Source organism: Monodon monoceros, unplaced genomic scaffold, assembly GCF_005190385.1.
Source record: "Monodon monoceros isolate NGI ecotype Baffin Bay Population unplaced genomic scaffold, NGI_Narwhal_1 Super_Scaffold_18, whole genome shotgun sequence".
Taxonomy (NCBI): domain Eukaryota; kingdom Metazoa; phylum Chordata; class Mammalia; order Artiodactyla; family Monodontidae; genus Monodon; species Monodon monoceros.
The window spans coordinates 138,437,221-138,461,631 of record NW_021703774.1 but is presented as its reverse complement, the minus strand read 5'-3'; the positions used below and the strand labels follow the sequence as shown (position 1 = coordinate 138,461,631).

Below are 24,411 nucleotides of genomic sequence, written 5' to 3'. Positions count from 1 at the left end.
TGCAGAACTATTCAAGTCTTTGAATGATTACGTATCAGGAAAACTGAATGGGTCATTTTGTGTCAGTATATGCATGGGCGGAGCAGCTGCCATGACTGGACGGCCTTCTGGTTTCACTACTCGGGTCAAAGAGGTCGTTTCTGAAGGTGAGTCTACACACTCTGTCATCCATAGAGAAACACTGGGTAGCGGAAAAATGTCACGAGCTTAACAGTGTTTTGCAGGATATCATTAAAATTATCAACCAAAGTAAAGTACACGCCCTTAACTCACGTTTGTTCGCACAGCTCTGCAAGGAGATGGACGCAGAGCACACACGTCTTCTCTTATACACAGAAGTGAGATGGCTTTCTAAAGGCAGATCACTGGCCAGAGCTTTTGAGTTAAGAGAGCTGCTCCAGAGATTTCTTTTAGAAAAACAGTCACCACTGGAAGCACATTTCAGCGCCACAGAATGGGTCACAAAATTTGCTTACGTGTGACATACTCAACCTTCTCAACAAACTCAATCTGTCACTTCAGGGGAGAACAACAACTGTGTTCAAGTTGGCAGAAAAAGAGGCTACATTCAAAGCCAAACTTGAATTATGGGGGCGACGAGTGAACACTGGGATTTTTGACATGTTTCAAACATTGGCAGAGATTTTGAAAGAGACTGAGCCAGGGCCTTCTTTCTCCCAGCTGGTGCATGATCACCTATCTCAGCTTTCAAAAGACTTTGAGCATTACTTCCCAACCACAAAAGACCCCCAAACTGGGAAGGAATGGATCTGCAACCCATTTGTGAATAAGCCAGGTGAATCGACTTTGTCCGTGCTAGAAGAGGATCAACTGGTTGAGATCACAAATGACGGTAGCCTTAAAAGTATGTTTGAGACAACTTCAAATCTCCGTATGTTCTGGATGAAAGCTAAGGCGGAATATCCTGAGATTGCCACAAAAAGCACTGAAAAGGCTGCTTCCATTTCCAACACCCTATCTTTGTGAAGCAGGGTTTTCTGCAGTGACAGCAGCCAAAACGAGATTACAGAGTAGACTGGACATAAGCAACACACTTTGGGTGTCACTGTCTCCCGTCACCCCCAGATGGGACCATCTAGTTGCAGGAAAACAAGCTCAGGGATCCCACTGATTCTGCATTATGTTGAGCTGTATAATTATTTCCTTATATATTATAATGTAATAATAATAGAAATAAAGTACACAATAAATGTAATGCACTTGAATCATTCCAAAACCATCCCCCCTAACCCCCCACCCTGGGTCCGTGGAAACACTGTCTTCCACAAAACCGGTCCCTGGTGCCAAAAAGGCTGGGGACTGCTGCTTTACATTATCAAAGTGGGAGATGATCCTACTTTATTGTGGGAAGTAACTAAGACAGAAGAATGGTCAGGATGCCAAGAGAGCACCGCAAAGGAAGAGATTTTACGCCATACTCAGGAAAGTGAACTGAGGTAAGGGCTAAAACTAGACAGAAAAAGCAAAAAGGACAGGACAGATTTCAACAACACTGAACAAATTATTTTCTCTATATATCTATTATGTAAGCTATATATATATATATATATATATATATATATATATATATAGTATCTATTACATAAGCCAAGCAGTAGGGATTAACAGTGAGCAAGCAAATAGTCCCTATGATTAAGAAGTACATAGTCTAGTGAGATATCCAAATAAAACAGACAATTATGCTATGACAAGTGTAAATTTTAAAAACTATGTAAGATAGGCTCTTAAATAAGATTTGATAGGTATGAGGGTTGGGAAGGGGAAAGCTTCCAGAGGAAATAACATCTAAGGTGAGATCTGAAGGATGAGGAGGAGTTGATCAGGCAAAGGAGATGAAGAGGTAGGAATGATTTCAAGAAACATCTCAAAAACAGAAGAATAAAAATGAGAAGAAAAATCTCAGGTTTCTAGCTTGAGTGACAATAAATGGTGATGTCACTGAGAAAGGGAAATAAAAGAGACAAGGATAGTGGTCAGGGGAAAATTAGGAAGTCAGGTCCTACTGAACATTCAGATGAAAACACTAGTTGGGCAATGAAAAATATAGGTGTTCAGCTCAGGTGAGAGATCCAGGTATTTGATAAGATTATTTTAAAACCACTGCTTTCCCTTAAGTTAAAAATATTATACTAATTTAATCTGATCTATATAATTAAATCCCTATGTAACAAATGTTGAAGGAATCATATAAAAAATTTAAAGAGACAAATGACAGAAAGTCATCCTGCCTCAAACTCCCAATGTCCTATATTTTCAACTAGAAACAATTTGGTGAACTAGGGAAGAAAACATCTCATTTTCTGACTGATAATAAAGAACATTCTTTACCCAACCAACTCTTGAGGTTATATATAGTTTTTTATATCTCCATTGATTTTCAATGCTCATAACAAATTATTATTCTAAGAAACATTCCTGGGGCTTCCCTGGTGGCAGAGTGGTTAAGAATCCACCTGCCAATGCAGGGGACACGGGTTCAAGCCCTGGTCCGGGAAGAGCCCACATGCCACGGAGCAACTAAGCCCGTGCTCCACAACTACTGAGCCTGTGCTCTAGAGCCCGTGAGCCACAACTACTAAGCCCGCATGTCACAACTACTGAAGCCTGTGAGCTTAGAGCCCACACACCACAACGAAGAGTAGCCCCTGCTTGCCACAGCTAGAGAAAGCCCGCGTGCAGCAACGAAGACCCAACGCAGCCAAAAGTAAATAAGTAAATAAAATAAACATTCCTTTCTTCATTATGCTTTTCCGTGTTTTCCAAATTTTTATGAGTATGTATTATAACCATCACTGGGAGAAAAAGCAAATCTTGTAAAGCACCATATTCATTACATTCTCATTACAGTACCATATTATGTACATCGTTTATTTGCAGGTTTGATCCCTGGACTAAAATTAAATATCTTCATCTGAAAACCAAACAAATAAGAAGGAGCTAATCTTCTGTCAGATGACAATTTAGTAAAAGCCACAAATAAAATCTGTTTAAATTCTTTTTTCCTATTTTGTAGTTACACACGTCACTGCCTGATATATTAATAAAAGATTTAAAGGCTAAAGAGTAATACCATTGCACAGAAAAAATAGTCATTCACAGTAACAAAAGCCAAGGTTTATAACGTAATGTGTTAAAGACTTGGTGGTAGTGACTTAATACAACCATTTACAAAACTGAATTTTAACAACCATAATTTTAGCATGGGTAGATGAGCCTTATTATGACATTACTGAAGTTGACAGATGATGGAAGTTTGCCTACACTGTAGATTTGACCTAAAATAAAAGCCTAGGGAAAATATTTTCACAAGTGTCAAGTATAAACATATTACACATTTATAAACTGTGACTACAATTTAAAACTTAATAAGGTTTTGAAGCACTATGATTTTCTTAATAAGACCGTCACAAAATGTTAGATTTTTTTTTTATGTGTTTAGCTGTAATTCACTATATAAGACTGCCACTAGTACAACTTAACATTATGGTAACTAGAAGTTAGTGAAAGCTCAGTTTATCAAAATGTAACTAATACAGTAAGTCCCTTACATACGAACAAGTTCCATTCCGAGAGCACATACATTAAATTCCAATTTGTTCGTAAGACCAACAAAGTTAGCCTGGGTACCCAACTAACACAATCGGTTATATAGTACTGTACTGTAACAAGTTTATAATACTTTTCACACAAATAATACATAAAAAACAAAAAAAACACGAAAAATGAAACATTTTTAATCTTACACTACAGTACCGTGAAAAGTACAGTAGTACAGTACAACAGCTGGAATACAGGGGCTGTTGGCAGTACCAGCTACATCACCGCTGCTTTTACACTTGCTTCCAGACATCCTGGGCTTGAAGTAAAGATACTGTACTACTGTACTCTATAAGTACTGTAAAGTACACAAAAGCACAACCACTTGTAGAGGATGCACACACGTGTCAATGTACACCAGACACGTGAACTAACTTATGCGACTGGACATGTGAACACATGTTCACATCTTTGAAAGTTCGCAACTTGAAGGTTTGTATGTAGGGGACTTACTGTATTACAAGTGTTTGTATCAGCAAGAACATTTTATGTACGATGCTCTACTTCCTATTAAAACTCATTACAAAAACATTTCATAAGTAAAATGACTACTATTGAAATCAAGCAAGCCCTAGAATACTGGGGTATGTGTCTATTTTCATAGGCTTGAGAGGCATAGATGACAAGTATTTTCAAATCTAGATACTATTTTTTTAAATTAATTAATTAATTAATTTATTTTTGGCTGCGTTGGGTCTTTGTTTCTGTGCGAGGGCTTTTCTCTAGCTGCGGCGAGTGGGGCCCACTCTTCATCGCGGTGCGCGGGCCTCTCACTATCACGGCCTCTCTTGTTGCGGAGCACAGGCTCCAGATGCGCAGGCTCAGTAGTTGTGGCTCACGGGCCTAGTTGCTCCGGGGCATGTGGCATCCTCCCAGACCAGGGCTCGAACCCGTGTCCCCTGCATTGGTAGGCAGATTCTCAACCACTGCGCCACCAGGGAAGCCCCAAATCTAGCTATTAAATGCACATTTCTCATAAGGCAAGCAAAAATGCTAATGGACCGTTTATAGACCATATGAAATGAAGTCTATACACCATTATAGACTGAGTAATCAAATATTTACTTTTTTTTCAAACCAAAGTAAAAATGTTCTAAATCTTAATGAAAAGCTGTCTTATAGAATAGAAAAAAATGTAGAACTAGAACTATACAACCAGGTTTGGGTGCCAGCCAGCACTTTTGCTGACCTGATGTATGACTTTGATTTTTTTCCCCCACAAGTAAAAAAGAAATTGGATTATGTAATCTCCAAGGGTTTGTTTTCGTTTGTTTGTTTTTTGATTCCAATACTAAAAGCTTTATGTAATAGGCAAAGGCCAATTTTTGAGCTGGAAATAGACTTTGGTAGAATTCAGTAGAAGGCAGGTAAGTCAAAACTAAACAATCCCGTTTAAAAAGGTGCCCAGACTAAGGTTACAGAATGTCAAGACATACTGTTCAAATTGGCAGATGATACTAAGGGCGATCACTGAAATTACTGTGGATTTGAAGCTATACTGCTTTCTATAGACATTTACTCTCAGAATTCATTCCTCCTTCTGGCAGAATTTTCACGTGGGGATACCCCCTCCTCCATGTGGTCTCGGTGGCAAACTAGCCACCCCCCCTCCAACCCTGCAGCCCAGGACAGAGCTCATGACAAATCAGCAAACAATACAACCTTGGCCACTGACTGTTTCAGTATGTAGGACCCTAAACCAGTCCAATCAGATTGAATTTTAGGATTTGTTCAGGAACCGCCACAAGAGAGTAACTCCACTAGATCTGAAATAATAGGTACATGAGACTCAAATGTTCAATAACCCCCTTGACAACATAACAGGAAAGCCTATCTGAGAATGGAACCATGCAGTGGAAGTGGAAACAAGAAATGGAGAGAGCAAGAGAACTGATTATATCTTTTGAGCCCCAGTACGAAGCTATGCTTTAAGCCATCCCTACCTCTAGGAGGTCTTAGTTTCACAAGTAAATAAATTCACTCTCACTTAATCTGGGTTGAGTTCTTTCTTGCAACTGAAAAAAATCATAATTAAGTTTCTCTACAATAATCTCAATGTAGTCTCATGGATGAGGAAAGATCTTTCCCAAGTTCTTGCCATATAACCCAGCTAAATCATTTAATCCCCTTATGTCTCAATATGATCAACAAAATAAAGTATCAGCCATTATCTGCTTTAAAGTGTTGTGAAGGTTAAAAAAAAATGTTTCTGTAAGTAAAATGATATTTAAATCCAATGCCCTGTAGATGGAAAAATGGTCTCACTTTTTAAAAAGTAATTTTAGGAGGTCATTTTTACAATGAGTATTACTATAAAAAGTTTCTAGGGAACAAGGGAATTAGGAAATACCAATAGGACCTGCTGTATTTAGATTCAAATCTAATTGTATTCAAGCCTGTTTCTACACAGTACGTGAGTATAAAAAAGAAACTCCAAATCAAGCAGTCCTGAGATTAGGTATTAGTTCTATTGCTTACAGGTTTGTATGACTTTGGGTAAAATAACCTCTCAAAACATCTTAACTCCGTACCTATAAAAAAGAACAGTAATATCTATCTCAAGTTACAAGGTTTTTGTGAGGATCAAATGAGATAACAAGTTATGAAAGCTCTTGGCATGGTGTCTACATTTAACATACCTTCTGTACAATGTATTAAATAATAATTTTTTCCTATTGTTATTCAAGTGTCTGAAGTTGGAGGAAAACTGTATTTCAGAGGAAAGGGAGGGGCAAATTAGGAGTTTGGGACTAACATATACACACTACTCTATATAAAATAGATAACCAACAAGCACCTACTATATACCACAGGGAACTACACTCAATATTTTGTAATAACCTATAAGGGAAAAGAATCTGAAAAAGAATAGGTATATATATGTAAAACTGAACCACTTTGCTGTACACCTGAAACTAACACAACATTGTAAATCAACTATACTTCAACAAAAATAAAATAAATTTTTAAAAAACTTCAAAAAACAAAAAACTGTACTCCATTCATTCCAAGATATATTGATACCTATCTCACTGTCCAAAATCAAATAGTACCTTATAGTTGTTGGAATGCCATTGTTTATTTGGCAGTGGTTTTTTCTTTTTTCAGTGCTACATAATAGTGCATCCTGCAGTTAAAGGTTGCCTTAGATTTATTTCTTTTTTAAAGCACATTATTGGAGAATAATTGCTTTACAATGGTGTGTTAGTTTGTGCTTTATAACAAAGTGAATCAGCCATACATATACATATATTCCCATATCTCCTCCCTCTTGTGTCTCCCTCCTACACCTCTAGGTGGTCACAATGCACCGAGCTGATCTCCCTGTGGCTGCTTCCCACTAGCTATCTATTTTACATTTAGTAGTGTATATATGTCCATGTTCATGCCACTCTCTCACTTCGTCCCAGCTTACCCTTCCCCCTCCCCGTGTCCTCAAGTACATTCTCTATGTCTGCATCTTTATTCCTGTACTGCTGGTAAGTTCTTCAGAACCCTTTTTTTTTTTTTTAGATTCCATATATGTGTTAGCATAGAGTATTTGTTTTTCTCTTTCTGACTTACTTCACTCTGTATGACAGACTCTAGGTCCATCCACCTCCCTACAAATAACTCAATTTTGTTCCGCTTTATGGCTGAGTAATATTCCATTGTATACATGTGCCACATCTTCTTTATCCATTCATCTGTCAATGGACATTTAGGTTGTTTCCATGTCCTGGCTATTGTAAACTGTGCTGCAGTAAACATTGTGGTACATGTCTCTCTTTTAGAATTATGGTTTTCTCAGGGTATATGCCCAGTAGCAGGACTGCTGGGTCATATGGTAGTTCTATTTTTAGTTTTTTAAGGAACCTCCATACTGTTCTCCATGGTGGTTGTATCAATTTACATTCCTACCAATAGTGCAGGAGGGTTCCCTTTTCTCCACATCCTTTCCAGCATTTACTGTTTCTAGATTTTTTGATAATGGCCATTCTGACTAGTGTGAGGTGATACCTCATTGTAGTTTTTTATGTGCATTTCTCTAATAATTAGTGATGCTGAGCATCTTTTCATGTGCCTCTTGGCCATCTGTATGTCTTCTTCGGTAAAATGCCTATTTAGGTCTTCTGCCCATTTTTTAATTGTACTATTTGTTTCTTTGATATTGAGCTCCATGAGCTGTTTGTATATATCAGAAATTAATCCTTTGTCTGCTGCTTCGTTTGCAAATATTTTCTCCCATTCTGAGGGTTGTCTTTTCATCTTGTTTACGGTTTCCTTTGCTGTGCAAAAACTTTTAAGTTTCATTACGTCCCATTTGTTTTTGTTTTTATTTTCATTACTCTAAGAGGTGGGTCAAAAAAGATCTTGCTGTGGTTTATGTCAGAGAGTTTTTCCTATGTTTTCCTCTATGAGTTTTATAGTGTCTGGTCTTACATTTAGGTCTTTAATCCATTTGGAGTTTATTTTTGTGTATGGTGTTAGGTAGTGTTCTAATTTCATTCTTTTACATGTAGCTGTCCAGTTTTCCCAGCACCATTTACTGAAGAGGCTGTCTTTTCTCCATTGTATGTTCTTGCTTCCTGTGTCGTAAATTAAGTGACCGTATATGTATGGGTTTATCTCTGGGCTTTCTATTTGCCTTAGATTTAATAAGGTACACCGATTCCCATTTTAAGAACCATAGTACTTAACCAAATAAAGTAGTACTTACCCAAGATATACATTAGAAACAGAAAAGAGTGTGTGGATGTATTTATATAATCAGGTATAATTTTACTTTACATACCTCTGTAGGTCAACTATTTCATTGTTAAGGGTATCTAGCTCCTTAATAGCAGAGAAATCTGCGACAGGACTTGATCCTATGATGTTCTAAAAACAAAGAGTTCACAATTATAACATTATTACTATAAAATTCCATGCGGCAAAGCATTAAAAATGTTTAAAAGCACTATATGGATACATATTTTATGGTATTACTAACACTTTTAATTCACTTAAGAAAACCCTATCTAGTGCAATTTTACACACACACACACACACACACACACACACACACACACACAGGCAGTTATATACTAAGACATTTTCCCTTAAAGTCTCTAAAAGCTGTTGTTCTGTAATATATACCACCACTTGAGATCCCAATGTCTTTGTCGTGTGATCTTAGCCTGTCTAGAATGTTGCAGTAAAGCAGATATCAGATTTATAAACTAATTCCTCCACTGAAGCATAAATTTCTTGGGGAGGTGAATTGTGATTTATTTGTATTTGTATTAAATAAATGGTGGTTGATTTTATTTAATTCAACATTTACTTTTATTAAATACTTTCAGTGTCTATTTAAAGTAAAACCAACCGCTCAGCATGTTCCATAGTAAATATTAATATCACCATACATGAAACTGTCTTATATGACATCCTTTACATATGGTTTTCTTTCAATAATGGAGGTGTCAAGATTATTCTCTGAATGGTATTTGTATTTAGAAAACCTAGCTGGGTTTATTCTGGGCTCTGCTGTTTTACTAGCTGCATGATCTTCACTGCAAAACAGGGAAATAATCTCTGCCCTGCCCTCTTTAAAAATTAAATAAATATTGCATATGAAGTCCCTCTACAAACTTTATGATATTTTATAAATGTAAGCTATTATTATACTTAACTTCCTCAACAGAATATGCTCTTGAAAGTTGGAAAGGCTCCCAATGACTTGCTTCCACCCTGGCTCAGCCCCCTTTGTGAACCATTTTTGATGCCTTATATAGCTGGCTGAAGTCAAGGCAAAAAGATAACTGCTCCTTCAAACACTTGACCTATACCCAATGCTACAACCAAATTGACAAATAACAGGATGATCATCATCAGGAAATGTTAAAACTGAGGCCTAAACATGTAAAACTAAGATATACTGAGGACCTTATTAGCAGAACATAAAACTTAGTATTATACTTATGTTGCTGTGAACTTAAGGTATGTCACCAACTTGCACAACAGAAGAAGAAACCTAAAAGTTCACAGTAACCTATCTGCTCACATTTATATAATGGTTTACAAATTTACTAAGTACTAATCCGAAAACTGGTCTGTAGGTAGGGCAGATACTATTATTAACCCCATTTTAGAGCTAAAGAAACATATTAAATGACTTGCTTAAAGTTGAACCCAGCTAGCTAATAGGCGATATTGATCAGGAGACTTCTAATCAAATTCAAGTGCTATTTCACATTATGACCCTTGGCACCTGCATATTAAGATCATTTAGGTAAATGAAACCATTACCCTAAAAGCCAACTTGATAAACAGGTACATCAATAAAATGTGGCAAATAATTCCTTCTATATTTCTTTATGCTATACTGCATAACTGTCCTCATATGTTTTGTTTTGTTTTGTTTTGACTATCAATACCAAAACTCATCCGTTAGGATTCAATTAATGCTATTCTCAATTTTATATTAATTACAGATTTGTACCAAATATGCCTCTTACTATGTTTTACTATTATGTGTTTCACTGACACATAGACCCTTATCATTCTAAAAAGTCAGAAATTTTAAAGTGGGTTTCTGAATGTGACAATTATTTACTAGGATTTTAACTCTGCCCAAACTTGACTTATGAGCTAATTAAGCCTGGCCAGACAATTTGAAAAGCGAACAAAATGAAAAATTAGCACTTAGTCTCACTTTTATCACCAAGAGTAACTTACATCCCATAAGTGCTACTGAGAAATTTGCTATCAGAGGTGCAAGCAAACCAAGAAACTCAGGACTCCCATACCTGTTCTGTCACTCTAACTCAAAAAAAGTGACTCACATTTGACAGTCTTTCACTATTAAAAATATCATCAAATAAGAAGAGTGAGACAAATAAGTTTAACTTCAAACAAGTTATATGGTAATACCATAGATGACTCCAGAATGAAGATCAGTGTACTTAGTTGGTACTGATAAGTGTACTTGCGTCACTCTCAATTGCTGACACAAAAATTAAACTCCTGTTCTAGAGCAATAAAATAACATGCAATCAGGAAGCAAAGAAAAAGTTCGGCTAACAGTATATAAAGTATAAGAAGGGCATATGAAGAAAAATGTACCATGTCCCCTTCTTGCAAAATATTTTCTCTCACCCTGTTTTGTGTATTACACAAAAATTCCACTTTGGTGATTTTAAGTGGATCAGAGAGCTTAGGGAAGGCAAGTTAAAATGCACACAAGGACCAAATGACAGACATGTGACAAAAGCATGCTGTTTAGGTATTTTCTCTGCATTAACTTTGAGGCATAAACAACCTCTAATTTCAAAATGTTATCTTGTAAACCAAAAACCGTAATGCTAAAAAAGGCATAAAGTAAAGCTCTAACCTTGAGAGAGTAGAGTTAAGAAACTGACAGTACAAGAAAGGCGAAAAGCAGAGTGCTGCAGAATGGAAAAAATAGTCCAAACTAGAAAAAACACAGAAAGGAAAGCAACATTCAAAAAAGGATTAGTCAAAGCTGCAAAAAAAATGCAGTTCTAAAAAACTTAGATTATAAAGAGAAAAGAGATTATTTGAAAGACAAAACAAATGCAAATTTTAATTTTTAAGGTTAAAATTTTTGGTTATAGATAAGACAACAGTGATAAAATCCCATTTTAATGAATAATACTGATATCTGACATGGACAAAAGTATCTATGCTCTAGTGAATGGACTTCAGTAAATCTACTTAATTGAAAATTCTGTATAGCAGATGCAACTCGAAGTGCCTACTAATGTTACAGAGACTTCAATGAACAAACAATTTGCTTCAGAAAGTTCTGCTGTATGTGTATTTTGTGTTGGTGGGAGACTCAGTGGGTATAAAATGAAGGCAGCAAGGAAAAAAAGCAGTCTACATATGTGAAAGAAGATGAAACAACACAGTGTTCCATAACTGAGCAGGGGGCAGAAATACAAATTTGTAACCTTTATCTTTCTGGGTGGCATCACTTTTAGCCTTCTCTACAACTTAGGGAACCCATGTTCTACATCAAAAGAAATCTCAGAAATTCACAAAATGCTCCCCCTAAAACACTCACAAAGCAGATAAAATCAAGTAGTTACTTAATGTGAAAATAAGAATAAAAACTCTTATATGTAACTTCTATATTTAGTGGCTATAAATTTCCATTTAGTTGACTTAGGAAAAAAATCCAATTTTGACTGTTACTAGATTTGTTAAAATGGGATTTTTTTAACCTATGTGACAAAATTAATGCAAGACATTCTACTGACATTTTAAAGAGAACTCTCCTGATACCAAATATGTGACAACTCCTATATAGGTAACTCTGAAGAATCACCACATCCATGGTTACTTTGTAGGTCACAAAGTATGGAGGGCAAACAGCCACTAGAGCATGCAAGTCCTTTTAAAGCTCTATTATAAGGCCAAGATATTATAAACCACAATATTAGGAAGGGTTTCTAGATGAGAAGAGAAAAATCAAGGTACAGCATTACTGAAACATGTAGTTTTGAAAATTCCCACTGCTGGCCAGAACCAAAAGTAGCTAAAACCTGTTTCTAGCTGTTCAGATATGAAATTCGGTTGTATGCTCAGGAATAGAGGGTCATCTATATGGCGAAAACCACACAGACTTTTCCTCAACAAGTTTTTCTTTTCTTTTTTTTTTTATGTAAAATTGACAACAAGCAATCATAATCTCCTAGATTTTGTTTTCAAATCTGTATTGTTTTCTCCAAGAGTGAATTATCAAATGAAATGCAGTAATTTAATTCTTATAGGTTTCATTTAAAATTTACACTCTATTCATAAAAATTAATTTACATATCCACGGGGGAAAAACAAGACCACATTTTCCAGTTTTAAGACTGGAAAGTATGGTTGTCATATGTGTAATGAATGGTGGGATAAATGAGCTGTAGCCCAAGGATATCATACAAGGTATTCCAACATATTTATAGGCACAAATTAAACCGTAAACAGTATACTGCTCTGTTTCTAGCCAGATACATTTTCTCCACTATTCCATACAAATCGATTCTGTCACCTGGCATAGCATTTGTTCTTTTCTGTTAATGCATTAAGGTTTTCTTTAAAGTTGTCTTACCTTTTGTAAAGTGGCCCTATCTGATGGTGGAATCATCTCAGGAATAAGAATGTGAGGAGGATCGATGCCCTTTATTAACTTTTGATTGATTAAGTGAAAAGCCAAGGCAAACTGATCTTTTGAAAGCTTCCCACAGTCCTTTGTGTCACATAATGCCCTGTACAAATAAACAAAAAGAACAGTATGTAAATGTCACAATTACCATTCTAAAAATCCAGGGGAAAATTAATACGACTATGTAGCTTTGAAATAATCACCAGTTGAATTAAAAAATAAAGTCATACCAACTTATGGCTAGCCAAAAACTCACTAAAATGTTAGAAGAGAGTTATTGGCTAAAATGGTAAGAAAAAGAGACTGTTCACCTTGGTGCTGAGCAGGGTCCTCTAATTTGGGTTTCCTCTGTGCTTTCTTACCAATTTCCAGAACCGCTACAGAGTAAAAGCTGTGGCGGGCCAAAGAATTCCAACATTCTCTACTCCCAACATTTTCAACATTAAAACATGTTAAAAATGAAACCTAAGTTCCAACAAATTTGGTTCGTTAGTGGCATTAGAATGATTCTTAAACAAGCAAAATACTCCATGTCGGCTTGTTTCCTACAACTTTTGAAGTAGGAGGATGTCAGGATCACCGTCAAAGAAAAATAACAGCTGCAAATGGAGATCACGTGTGGAGAGAAGGCAGCAATCTGGAAACCTTTACAAAAATCACTTGAAGAGAAACAGCAAATGTTTTATTCTATTTGCTTCCCCCCGGCCTTTTGTTTTTAAGGTCAGCTTTCTAAAGTCCTGATCTGTTTGATTCATTGAAAACCAATGTGGCCTGATTAAAAGACTATGGGCTATGGTGTCAAAGAAACCTTAAATTCCAGCTTTTCTACTTATTTCTTCTTGTGACATTGGCCATATTTTTTAACCTCTCCAAGCCTTAGTTTCTTCATCTATAAAGTGGAGATTACACCTATCTTGCAAGGTTACTGTGAGAATTAAAGACAAAGTACATAAAAAGTCTGGGCATAATGGCAAACCCATGACAGCTGCCATTTATTCAGCATAGTGCCTAGCCTACGCACTTGAAAGTGGCAGCTATCACTAGCTACATATATTTAATCTTTCCCAGTCTTGGGTTCTTGTTCCTTTTAAGGCAGATCTGCTGTCCTTTGTTCTTTTCTAAGTTCCTCTTTGCAACTATATGGTTCCACTTCTGATGTTTGCTGCCCCTTGAAAACCTCATGATAACTAACCTCGGTATAGTCAGGTGGATTGGCAGCAGGAACACTATAAAAAGCATTTTCATTATATTATCTCATTTAATGTGAAATTCATTAGAGACACTAAAGTTTGTCATTTTTTAAGGACCAAGCGTATAGTTCCCACGTAAAGGTATAAAAGTATACATATACCCTATAGAAAGAATTATACAAGTATACCTTGAAGATTCTGGATTTGTTTTATATTGTTTAAATTTCAGAATTTTGGATTCTCTCTTAAAAACTGAAGTTTAATTAGCTGATATAAACCAATGCTGGATTTTAACATTCTAATAACCATTAACTGACACTGTCAATCTAATAAAACTATAGGTAACCCATTCTCAAGCTTTTGTCCACTATCCAGAAGAAATCATCAGACTTAAATTTTTCTCTACAAAGAATTCTAAACAAAAACTGTCCTACTTTCAAATGACTAAAAATAAGAATCTACAAAACTAGAGTTGATACAAAACCATATTTGTTTTTTAAATCACTTAAATAAAGTCTTACCAAATATGGGCTAGTAAGGCAGAAGGTAAACCTGTCTTCAGGAAGATTTCACGGACTTCCAATCCAGACACAAATCCATCCATATCTTTATCAGTTTTCAAGAAGATTTCATCATATTTAGCTTTTTCTGCAGGGGATACAACCCACTACAGGAAAAAAATATATATATAGTATTTCCACCAAAATGAAACAAACTTTGAAGTGTCCCTCTTTCAGCCCATGACAGTAACTTTCACAAATTCTGTGCAATTCTACCCCACTAACTATAGCAACAGTGTGTCACTTCCATCACACCCCAATTGAAATGCTGTGATGAAGAGAAAATTACAGAATAAAAATATAGGTTACCTATAGGGACTGTACTTAAAGATGTCCATTTTACTTTTTTTTAAGTAATGAGTAAATTCAAGCACAGTTAACTCTTGACTTATGAATGACCACATTAAGATGCGTAACTAGGAGAGTCTACATAAACAAAAGATTCAGATAATTCTAAATCTCCATTTTTTTATAGTTTCATTCCCCGTTCTTAACTGTAGCCAAACTGGCTGATCTGCATATTCTGTCATTATTTTCCTTTACTCAACCTAACAAGAAGCAGGTTGTAGGAAAAAAAAGGCCTTGAACAACCCCAAATTGGAAAATTTGATCCCAAAGAATCAAGAGTTAACTAGAGATTAAACAAACAAAACATCTATTAACTTTGCCAGGGCAAGCATGCCAGATTAACATGGATGGAGCATCTTCTTTCTCCAACTTTAATTCCAGGTAGATCAAGGCAAAGCCAATGAAACATCCATATGACCTAAGTAAGGCCAAATGCAGGAGAGGACTGTCTTCTCTAGGACATCACATTATATAGGTTCAACCAGAGGGAGCTCTGAATTTTTGATCCCTTTGATTGCTCCTTCTATCTTCACCAAGCAATCAACTGTTAAATGCCATGCATTTTGTTTTTTAAAAATAGTCCTTTAACACTGATAAATCTATACCTGTCTTAACGGTGCTTTGGTAGGTAAAATGCCTACAGGTGGTAAGGAGTGGTAAGGTTCCTTGGCTGATGTTGAAGAGGGGATCAACCGCACAGAGCCTGATATACTGACCGTTTTCCTCTTAGAAGGTGGCACCAAGGCTGGAGGCAAGGACACTGGCACAGGTTCTTTCTCCAATGCGCAGTATACCAAAAACATGGCCTTCAAAACAGACGAACCAGGGTCATATATATTAAAATCATTTAACAACAACCACCCACGAACTAATTATTGCTCAACAAAAAAGCATCTTCAAGCTGCCTCAAATCCTTTTATTAAGAAATTAGGCTGGGAAGGAAAGAAAGAGGAAAAGAGGGAGAGATGAAAGGAAGGACGGAGAAAAGGAAATAAATCAAAACTAAGCAACTTTTAGGAAGATATCCTAAGCAGTAAAAACTTAGACACACACCCTTCAAGTAAAGGTCTTGTAATGTCAAAAGAAAACAACCTGGGGAAAAAATTATTTGCAAAGAAAGAATTAACTTCCCTAATATATAAAGAATACTTAGATATTAACAGAAGAAAACCACAAAATCCAGTAGGAAAATAGGCTAAGAGTATTAACAGATACTTTACAGAAAAGTATATATCACAAATGGCCCATCCTTTAACTTATAAAAATATGCTCACTTTCACTCCCAAGAAAACGGCAAGTTAAAACTATATGAAAATACCATTTTCCTTCTAATGGCAAAAGTCCAAAGTTTCATTACACAATTTGTTAGCTAGACTGGGCAAACAGGCACTCTCGTACATTGCTAGTGAGAGCTCAAACTGGTACCAAGACTACTGAATGGTACTTTGGCAACATCTACCAAATTACTTATTTCCCTTTTGGCTCAGAAATCTGACATCTGGGAGTCTATCCTCAGATATCCTCTAACTGCCTGCATAGGAAATGCTGTATGAAATAGGTTTTTAATTATAGAATTGTTTGTATTAGCACCCAAGTGCTCATCAGCAAAGACTGGTTTAAAAAACTATGGTATACCCATACAATGAAATACTATCAAACAAACAAACCCCCCACCTGCCCAAGAAAAAGCAAATCCATGGGAAATATTCTGTATCTTAACTGCAGTGGTACCTTCACAGATATATACAATTGTCAAAACTCATCAAATTATATACTTAAATTGAATGCAGTTCATTGTATGTAAAGTAGTCCTTAATAAAGCTGACCAGAGAAAGAATCATGGAGCCCTCTGTGTGAAAAGATATCCAAGATACTATGTTAACATGAAAAAAGTATAGCGGTGAACAGTGTGTATGTATAATAATAGTGTGTAACCTTTACGGTAAGGGGATAATAATTATTCATATCTGTTTCTGTTTCCATTAAGAAATTCTATGAGGATAAACAAGAAAGGAAGGATAAATAAGAATATATAGAGTAGGTGTAAATGGAGCAGTTGAGGGCAAGGATGGGACTGACATTTTTTTCCACTGAATATCTTCTTATGTTGTACTGATTTCTGAACCACAAGAATGTATTACCTATTAAAATTATTTTTAATTATTAAATACAAAAAACCCCACAAACTTTCTATTTCCAAAAGTTTGAAACTCCAGAAAGAAAACTACTTTCAACCAAATTCACAATATATGTAATATTATTTCATACTTTCAAACAAATTCACAATATATGTAATATTATTAGCTTGGCAATGAGCTAAAAGAAGTGACTAACATGCACATTAAAGGTCAGCATTCCTCTTGCTACAGATAGGAGTCATTTCCTGGAAAAGTGGACACTTGAAGCAAAAAAGCTATGTCAGCCATCTGCTGCCAACAGACAACACAGTTTTTCAAAGTTAAAAAAATATATTACTAAGTTCATGTTGCCTTGAAAATAATTTTCCTGACAAAACTGAAGTCAAAAATTTTTCCACCAAATAAAATAGAAAAAGTGAACAGTATACGGTTGAATTATGATTTTGTTTGTTTTCTTATTATATTGTACTTTATCCTAATCAAAGCATGTCACTGAAACAAATACAGCAACTAAATCAAATGATGTACAAGCTTGAAACCTGGCCAGCAACTAGTTTTTAAACTGAAATGTACTAGCAAATGCATTTGCACAGTTAGAGACAGACAACTAAGAAGCATTTCGTATATCTTTTTGATGATTTCAAGGTAAATGCATCAAAAATAAACCTAAGCTTACTCATGGACAGAGACAGCAGGGAAAGAGGGGACTAGTTTCACTGTTGCAGTCAATTACCAGTAGCTGTTCTTTTTCTTTGATTTTTTTCCATCCTCTACGCTTTTAGGGAGTATTTCTCAAATTTCTGGCCATTAGAATCACCTGGAGGGCTTGTTAAAACACAGGTTTTTTGACACAACCCCAGAGATTCTTATTCAGTTGGTTTGAGGTACGGCCTGAGAATTTGCATTTCTAATACATTAACTGGTGATGCTGACATTGTTTACAGGAGACCATACTTTGAGAACCAGTAATTTAGGAGTTTCCTAAGGAGTTTTGTTTGCTCGTTGGTCTACTCAGTCAGTTGAACTCCCAGTTTTAATTTCTAATAATAGCAAACTAGGATGAAATATCAGATGTTTGTTGTGTTTTCCAAGTAATACAGGTTTCCTTCATCAATTTAGTTCAACATTTACTGAAAAATTTCTAGCCAGCAGACACTGTGCTAGGCATTACAAATACAGAAGTGAAGAGATCTCTCATTTTTTTTTTTTTAAGAAGATGTTGGGGGTAGGAGTTTATTAATTAATTTATTTTTGCTGTGTTGGGTCTTTGTTTCTGTGCGAGGGCTTTCTCTAGTTGTGGCAAGCAGGGGCCACTCTTCATCGCAGTGCGCGGGCCTCTCACTATCACGGCCTCTCTTGTTGCGGAGCACAGGCTCCAGACGCGCAGGCTCAGTAGTTGTGGCTCACGGGCCTAGTTGCTCCGCGGCACGTGGGATCCTCCCAGACCAGGGCTCGAACCCGTGTTCCCTGCATTAGCAGGCAGATTCTTAACCACTGCGCCACCAGAGAAGCCCCGAGATCTCATTTTTACAACCCAACGGAAGAAGCAGCAAACATGTAAAAAGTTAATTTCAGTGCTATGTGAACATGTTGAGAAAGAGAGATGTGTAATAAATCTCCAAGTGCCAAAAACTCTTCATATAATGAGGATCCAACAAATGCTACTGACAAAAATTTAGACCACTTTCAGTCTAAGAACTTACCTGACAGAAAAATTTAAGACTTAGTAAGGATGTAAAAACCAATAGATAGATAGGAAGACAGAATACAAGGTAAAAGGAGTATGAGTCTACCTCTCCAAAGAGTAGAGAAGGATAAGAGGGAAATTATACTGAAGAAACCTGGCGAACACCACCTTAACCAAGTGATGAAGGTTAACATCACCAGTGAAGGCATGTGGACATCATGTAATCCCCCACCCCTGATAAATGCAACGAGAAAGATATTCTACATCTGTGGTACTCTTTCCAAAAACCCATACCCCCAGTCTAATCATGAGAAAAACATCAGACATACCCAGCTAGTACTCCTAGACAATGTCAAAGTTATTAAAAAAAAAGCAACACTGAGAAACTATCATAGACTAGAGAGACTAAGTAGACATAGCAATTAAATGTAGTCTGGTAGCCTAGAAGGGATCCTGGGACATAAAGGAAACACTGGTGAAATGCATTTAAAGCCTAGAGTTCAATTAACAGTAATGTACCAATGTTGGTTTTAGTTTTGACATATGTACCATGGCAATGTAATATGTTAGTAGTAGGGGAAGTGGGGTGAGGGGTACTGAGGAAATCTCTGTACTCTATCTGCAACCTTTCTGTAAACTTAAAACCATTCCAAAATTTAAAGTTTATTTTTTAAAAAACAAATAAACAAAAAAACAAAAACAGCATGATTGGGACTTCCCTGGTGGCGCAGTGGTTAAGAATCCACCTGCCAATGCAGGGGACATGGGTTCGATCCCTGGTCCGGAAAGATCCCACATGCCACGGAGCAACTAAGCCTGTGTGCCACAACTACTGAGGCTGTGCTCTAGAACCTGCTAGCCACAACTACAAAGCCCACACACTGCAACTACTGAAGCCCATGCACCTCTAGGGCTCGCGTGCTACAACCACTGAAGCCTGCGCGCCTAGAGCCCGTGCTCCGTAACAAGAGAAGCCACTGCAATGAGAAGCCCGTGCACCGCAACGAAGAGTAGCCCCTGCTCGCGGCAACTAGAGAAAAGCCCACATGCAGCAACAAAGACCCAAGGCAGCAAAAAAAAAAAAAAAAAAAAAGCCCAGCATGATCTAGAAGGCCCAGGCTCAGCCCTGGCTCTGCCACTAACTGATCTGCTTAGAGGAGCTAATTTACAAAATCTTGTCCAACTCTAAAAATCTATGAAAAAGCATAAGCATAAGCTCATTTACCAAATAGTAAATTACTAGATTTAGGGGTCTTCCCTTTAAGTTTGAAAGCCATGGTTTCCAGCTCAATAAAACAAAGAACTATTTCATAGAATAGGACTGCATACTGGTGGAACTCATCCCAACAAAGGAAACAATAAACTTTAACATGATTATTAGTCACTTCCCTTGGTTCAATACCAATACCATAATTTTATATACATTTTGAGTTTTCAAACAAATACCAGAGAGGAAAATTTGGCCCATTTGCAAAATGTCCCCTTAATGCCCTGTCAGAGACTCTCTCCTAACCTAAGTCAGAAGTAAAACTCAGGAAGATGTATTTCCAATATCCTTATTCTCTAATCATAGAATTCATCAATGAGCAAATAGAATACCAATAATAGTCACAGACATTTTAAAAAATCAACATTCAAGGATATAGAAATTATTTTTTAAATCCACTTTATTTTTGTGTGTATACACACACACATGGCCCTCTCAAAAGTCATTTTATGAACTACAGAAATGATTCCTGGAAGTAAGTCTTCAAAAGTCACTTTAGTTGTGGCCAGAACACCCAAGGCATGCTAAGGCCTGACCTTTACAAATTCAGTTAAAAAAAACCGAAAAAACCTCCAAGATATTCTAGATTATGGATTTTTAATTAAACCACTAGGTTTCAGAGAATATAAAAAAGCATTTACATTTGAAAAGAAATAAGGACCGTTCATTAAAGGTTCACAAGGCAAGAGAAGTTATACAAGTTAGAATATCTCACTAACTTCAACTTTATTTATTCCAATTAAAAAAGTAAACCGACCAAAAATCCCATCTACGCTATAAAAGGAAAGAAAGAATTTGGTTTGGTTAAGAATTTTTAAAGATAAGTCTTAAACATAAAGACTCAGGTTCAACCAAGTTCTGGTTCATTAGTGAAATAAGAAGTTACTCTTTTTAAAAATCCATATTGTAATTCAAGAAACCAAATTAGAATTTCTCATTAACTTCATTTTTATTTATTGCCATTCAAAAAATAAACATACACTTTGGCTTTGGGACAAATGCCTGCATGTGGCCACATGTGCAGGAGAAAAGAGCTCCTGTATACGCCCCAACATCTGAGGAGGGCCATGCTGACTTTTATCCATGATGTTTTTTTCTTAAATAGCAGCACAGAGCCTTCCTTTGTCTGAATGCTTCCACATGGTTTATGCTCTACTTTCTCAGGGTTTACCAAAGATGATTGTATACAAGCTGCATTAACAAGACCTGGTAACAGGGCTCTTGGGACCTCTGTGCTGTTCCTGCTGGAGCACCCAGTGAGGAAAACAAGACAAGATGGTGGAGTAGAAGACCTTGAGCTCACTCCTCCCATGAGAACACCAAAATCACAACTAACTGCTGAACAATCATCAATAAAAAAGACTGGAAACTACCAAAAAAAGATATGCTACATCCAAAGACAAAGAGGAAATCACAACAAGACGGTAGGAGGGGCACACTTGCGATATAATCAAATCCCATACCCCCTAGGTGGGTGACCCACAAACTGGAGATAATTATATCACAGAAGTTCTCCCACAGGAGTGAGAGTTCTGAGCCCCACAAGAGGCTCCCCAGCCTGGGGGTCTGGCATCGGGAGGAGGAGCCCCCAGAGCACTTGTCTTTGAAGGTCAGCGGGTCTTGATCGCAGGAATTCCACAGGACTGGGGGAAACAGAAACTTCACTCTTGAAGGATGCACACAAGGTCTTATTACCAGGAACCAAGGCAAATGCAGTGAATTCACAGGAGCCTAGGCCAGACCTGCCTGTTGGTCTTGGATGGTCTCATGCAGAGGTCGGTGGTGGCTATGACTCTTGGGACATCAAAGCTGGTGGTAAACATACCCAGGAGTGAAGGCTGACATCTTACTTGGGACATTAACACCAAGACCTGGCCCCACCCAACAGCCTATAGGTTCCAGTGCTGGGGTGCCTCAGGCCAAACAACCAATAGGGCAGGAACACAGTCCCACCCATCAACAGACAGGCTACCTAAAGACTTCCTGAGACCATAGCCACCTCCAGACACACCCCTTGACATGGCCCTGCCTACCAGAGGGCCAATCCAGACACGCCCCTTGACATGGCCCTGCCCACCAGGGGGCCAAGATCCAACTCCACCCACCAGCAGGCAGGGATATGCCCCTCCCACATGGAAGCTTTACCAGCCTCACCCACCAGTGGGCAGATACCAGAAGCAAGAAAAATACAGTCCCAGTGCCTGTGGAACTCAGCCTGCAAACAAAGGTCAGAACCTACCCCGGGACCAGCTGGTCCCTGGTCATTGGGTGATGAGAGGGGGGATGTACTGCTGGGACACATACGACCTCCCCTACAGAGGGCCATTTCTCCAAGGTCAAGAAACATAACTAACCTTCCACATACATAAAAATACAAATAGAACCTTAGACAAAATGAGATGGCAGAGGAGTATGTTCCAGACAAAAGAACAAGATAAAACCCCAGAAAAACAACTAAGTGATGTGGAGATAGGCAATCTACCTGAGAAAGAGTTCAGAGCAATGATCGTAAAGATGATCCAAGAACTCAGGAAAAGAATGCATGCACAAAGTGAGAAGTTAAAAGAAGTTTTCAACAAAGAATTAGAAAAAATAAAGAACAACCAGAGTTGAAGAATACAATAATTGAAATAAAAAATAAACTAGAAGGAATCAACAGAAGAATAAATGAGGCAAAAGAATGGATAAGAGAGCTGGAAGACAGGGTGCTGGAAATCACTGCCACAGAACAGAATAAAGAAAAAAGTCTGAAAAGAAACGAGAACAGTTTAAGAGACCTCTGGGACAACATCAAATGCACCAACATTAACATTATAGGGGTCCCAGAAGGAGAAGAGAGAGAAAGGGCCTGAGAAGATACCTGAAGAGATAATAGCTGAAAACTTTCCAAACATGGGAAAGGAAGCAGTCACCCAAGTCCAGGAAGTGCAGAGAGTACCATACAGCATCAACCCAAGGAGGAACATGCCAAGACACATAGTAATCAGATTAACAAAAATTAAAGAGGAAGAAAAAATATTAAAAGCAACAAGTGAAAAGCAACAAATAACATACAAGGGAATCCCCATAAGGTTATCAGCTGACTTTTCAGCAGAAATTCTGCAGCCCAGAAGGGAGTAGCATGATACCTTTAAAGTGATGAAAAAGAAAAACCTACAACTGAGAATACTCTACCCAGCAAGGCTCTTTTTCAGATTTGATGGAGAAATCAAAAGCTTTACAGACAAGCGAAAGCTAAAAGAATTCAGCACCACCAAACCAGCTTTATGAAAAATGCTAAAGGAACTTCTCTAGGTGGAAAAGAAAAGGCCAAAATGAGAAACAAGAAAATTACGAAATGGGAAAGCTCACTGGTTAAAGCAAACCTACAGTAAAGGTAGGAAATCATCCACACACAAATATGATCTCTAAAACAAAAATTGCGAGAAGAGGAGAATACAAAAGCAGAATATCTGAAATGCACTTGAAATAAAAAGATCAGCAACTTAAAACAATCATGGAAATATATATAGACTGCTATACCGAATCCTCATGGTAACCACAAACCAAAAATCTATAATAGATATATACACATGTAAGAAAAAAGGAATCCAAGCACAACACTAAGGAAGGTCATCAAATCACAAGAGAGACGAGAACAAAAGAGGAAAGGCAGAAAAAAGACCTACAAAGACAAACCCAAAACAATTAACAAAATGGCAGTAAGAACATACATATCAATAATTACCTTAAATGAAAATGGATTAAAAGCTCCAACCAAAAGACAAAGACTGGCTGAATGGATACAAAAACAAGACCCAAATATATGCTATCTACAAGAGACCCACTTCAGATCTACAGACACATACAGACTGAAAGTGAGAGGATAAAAAAAGGTATTCCCTGTAAATGGGAATCAGAGGAAAGCTGGAGTAGCAATACTCAAATCAGACAAAATAGACTTCAAAATAAAGAATGTTACAAGAGACAAGGAAGGACACCACATAATGATCAAGGGATCAATCCAAGAAGATATAACAATTATAAATATATATGCACCCAACACAGAAGCACCTCAATGCATAAGGCAACTGCTAACAGCTATAAAAGAGGAAATCGACAGTAACACAATAATAGTGGGGGACTTTAACACCTCACTTACACCAATAGACGTATCATCCAAAATGAAAATAAATAAGGAAACAGAAGCTTTAAATGACACAACAGACCAGATAGATTTAATTGATATTTATAGGACATTCCATCCAAAACCAGCAGATTACGATTTCTTCTCAAGTGCGCATGGAACATTCTCCAGGATAGATTGCATGCTGGGCTACAAAGCAAGCCTCGGTAAATTTAAGAAAACTGAAATTGTATCAAGCATCTTTCCAATCACAACCCTATGAGATTAGAAATCAACTACAAGAAAAAAACTGCAAAAAACACAAACACATGGAGGCTAAACAGTATGCTACTAAACAA

General features: G+C 37.1%; 1 protein-coding gene across 3 annotated transcripts in view; it reads right to left on the bottom strand.

Annotated features, from left to right (window-relative positions):
- Positions 1–24,411, bottom strand: part of EPS15 (epidermal growth factor receptor pathway substrate 15) — a 161,142-nt gene that overhangs the window by 80,166 nt on the left and 56,565 nt on the right. For all 3 annotated transcript variants that reach the window (XM_029227722.1, XM_029227724.1, XM_029227723.1), the window contains 4 exons: positions 15,572–15,661; positions 14,469–14,614; positions 12,704–12,860; positions 8,393–8,478 (listed from right to left, as the gene is read on the bottom strand). In XM_029227722.1, the coding sequence (XP_029083555.1) occupies positions 8,393–8,478; positions 12,704–12,860; positions 14,469–14,614; positions 15,572–15,661 (479 nt within the window). The remainder of the gene's footprint in view (positions 1–8,392; positions 8,479–12,703; positions 12,861–14,468; positions 14,615–15,571; positions 15,662–24,411) is intronic.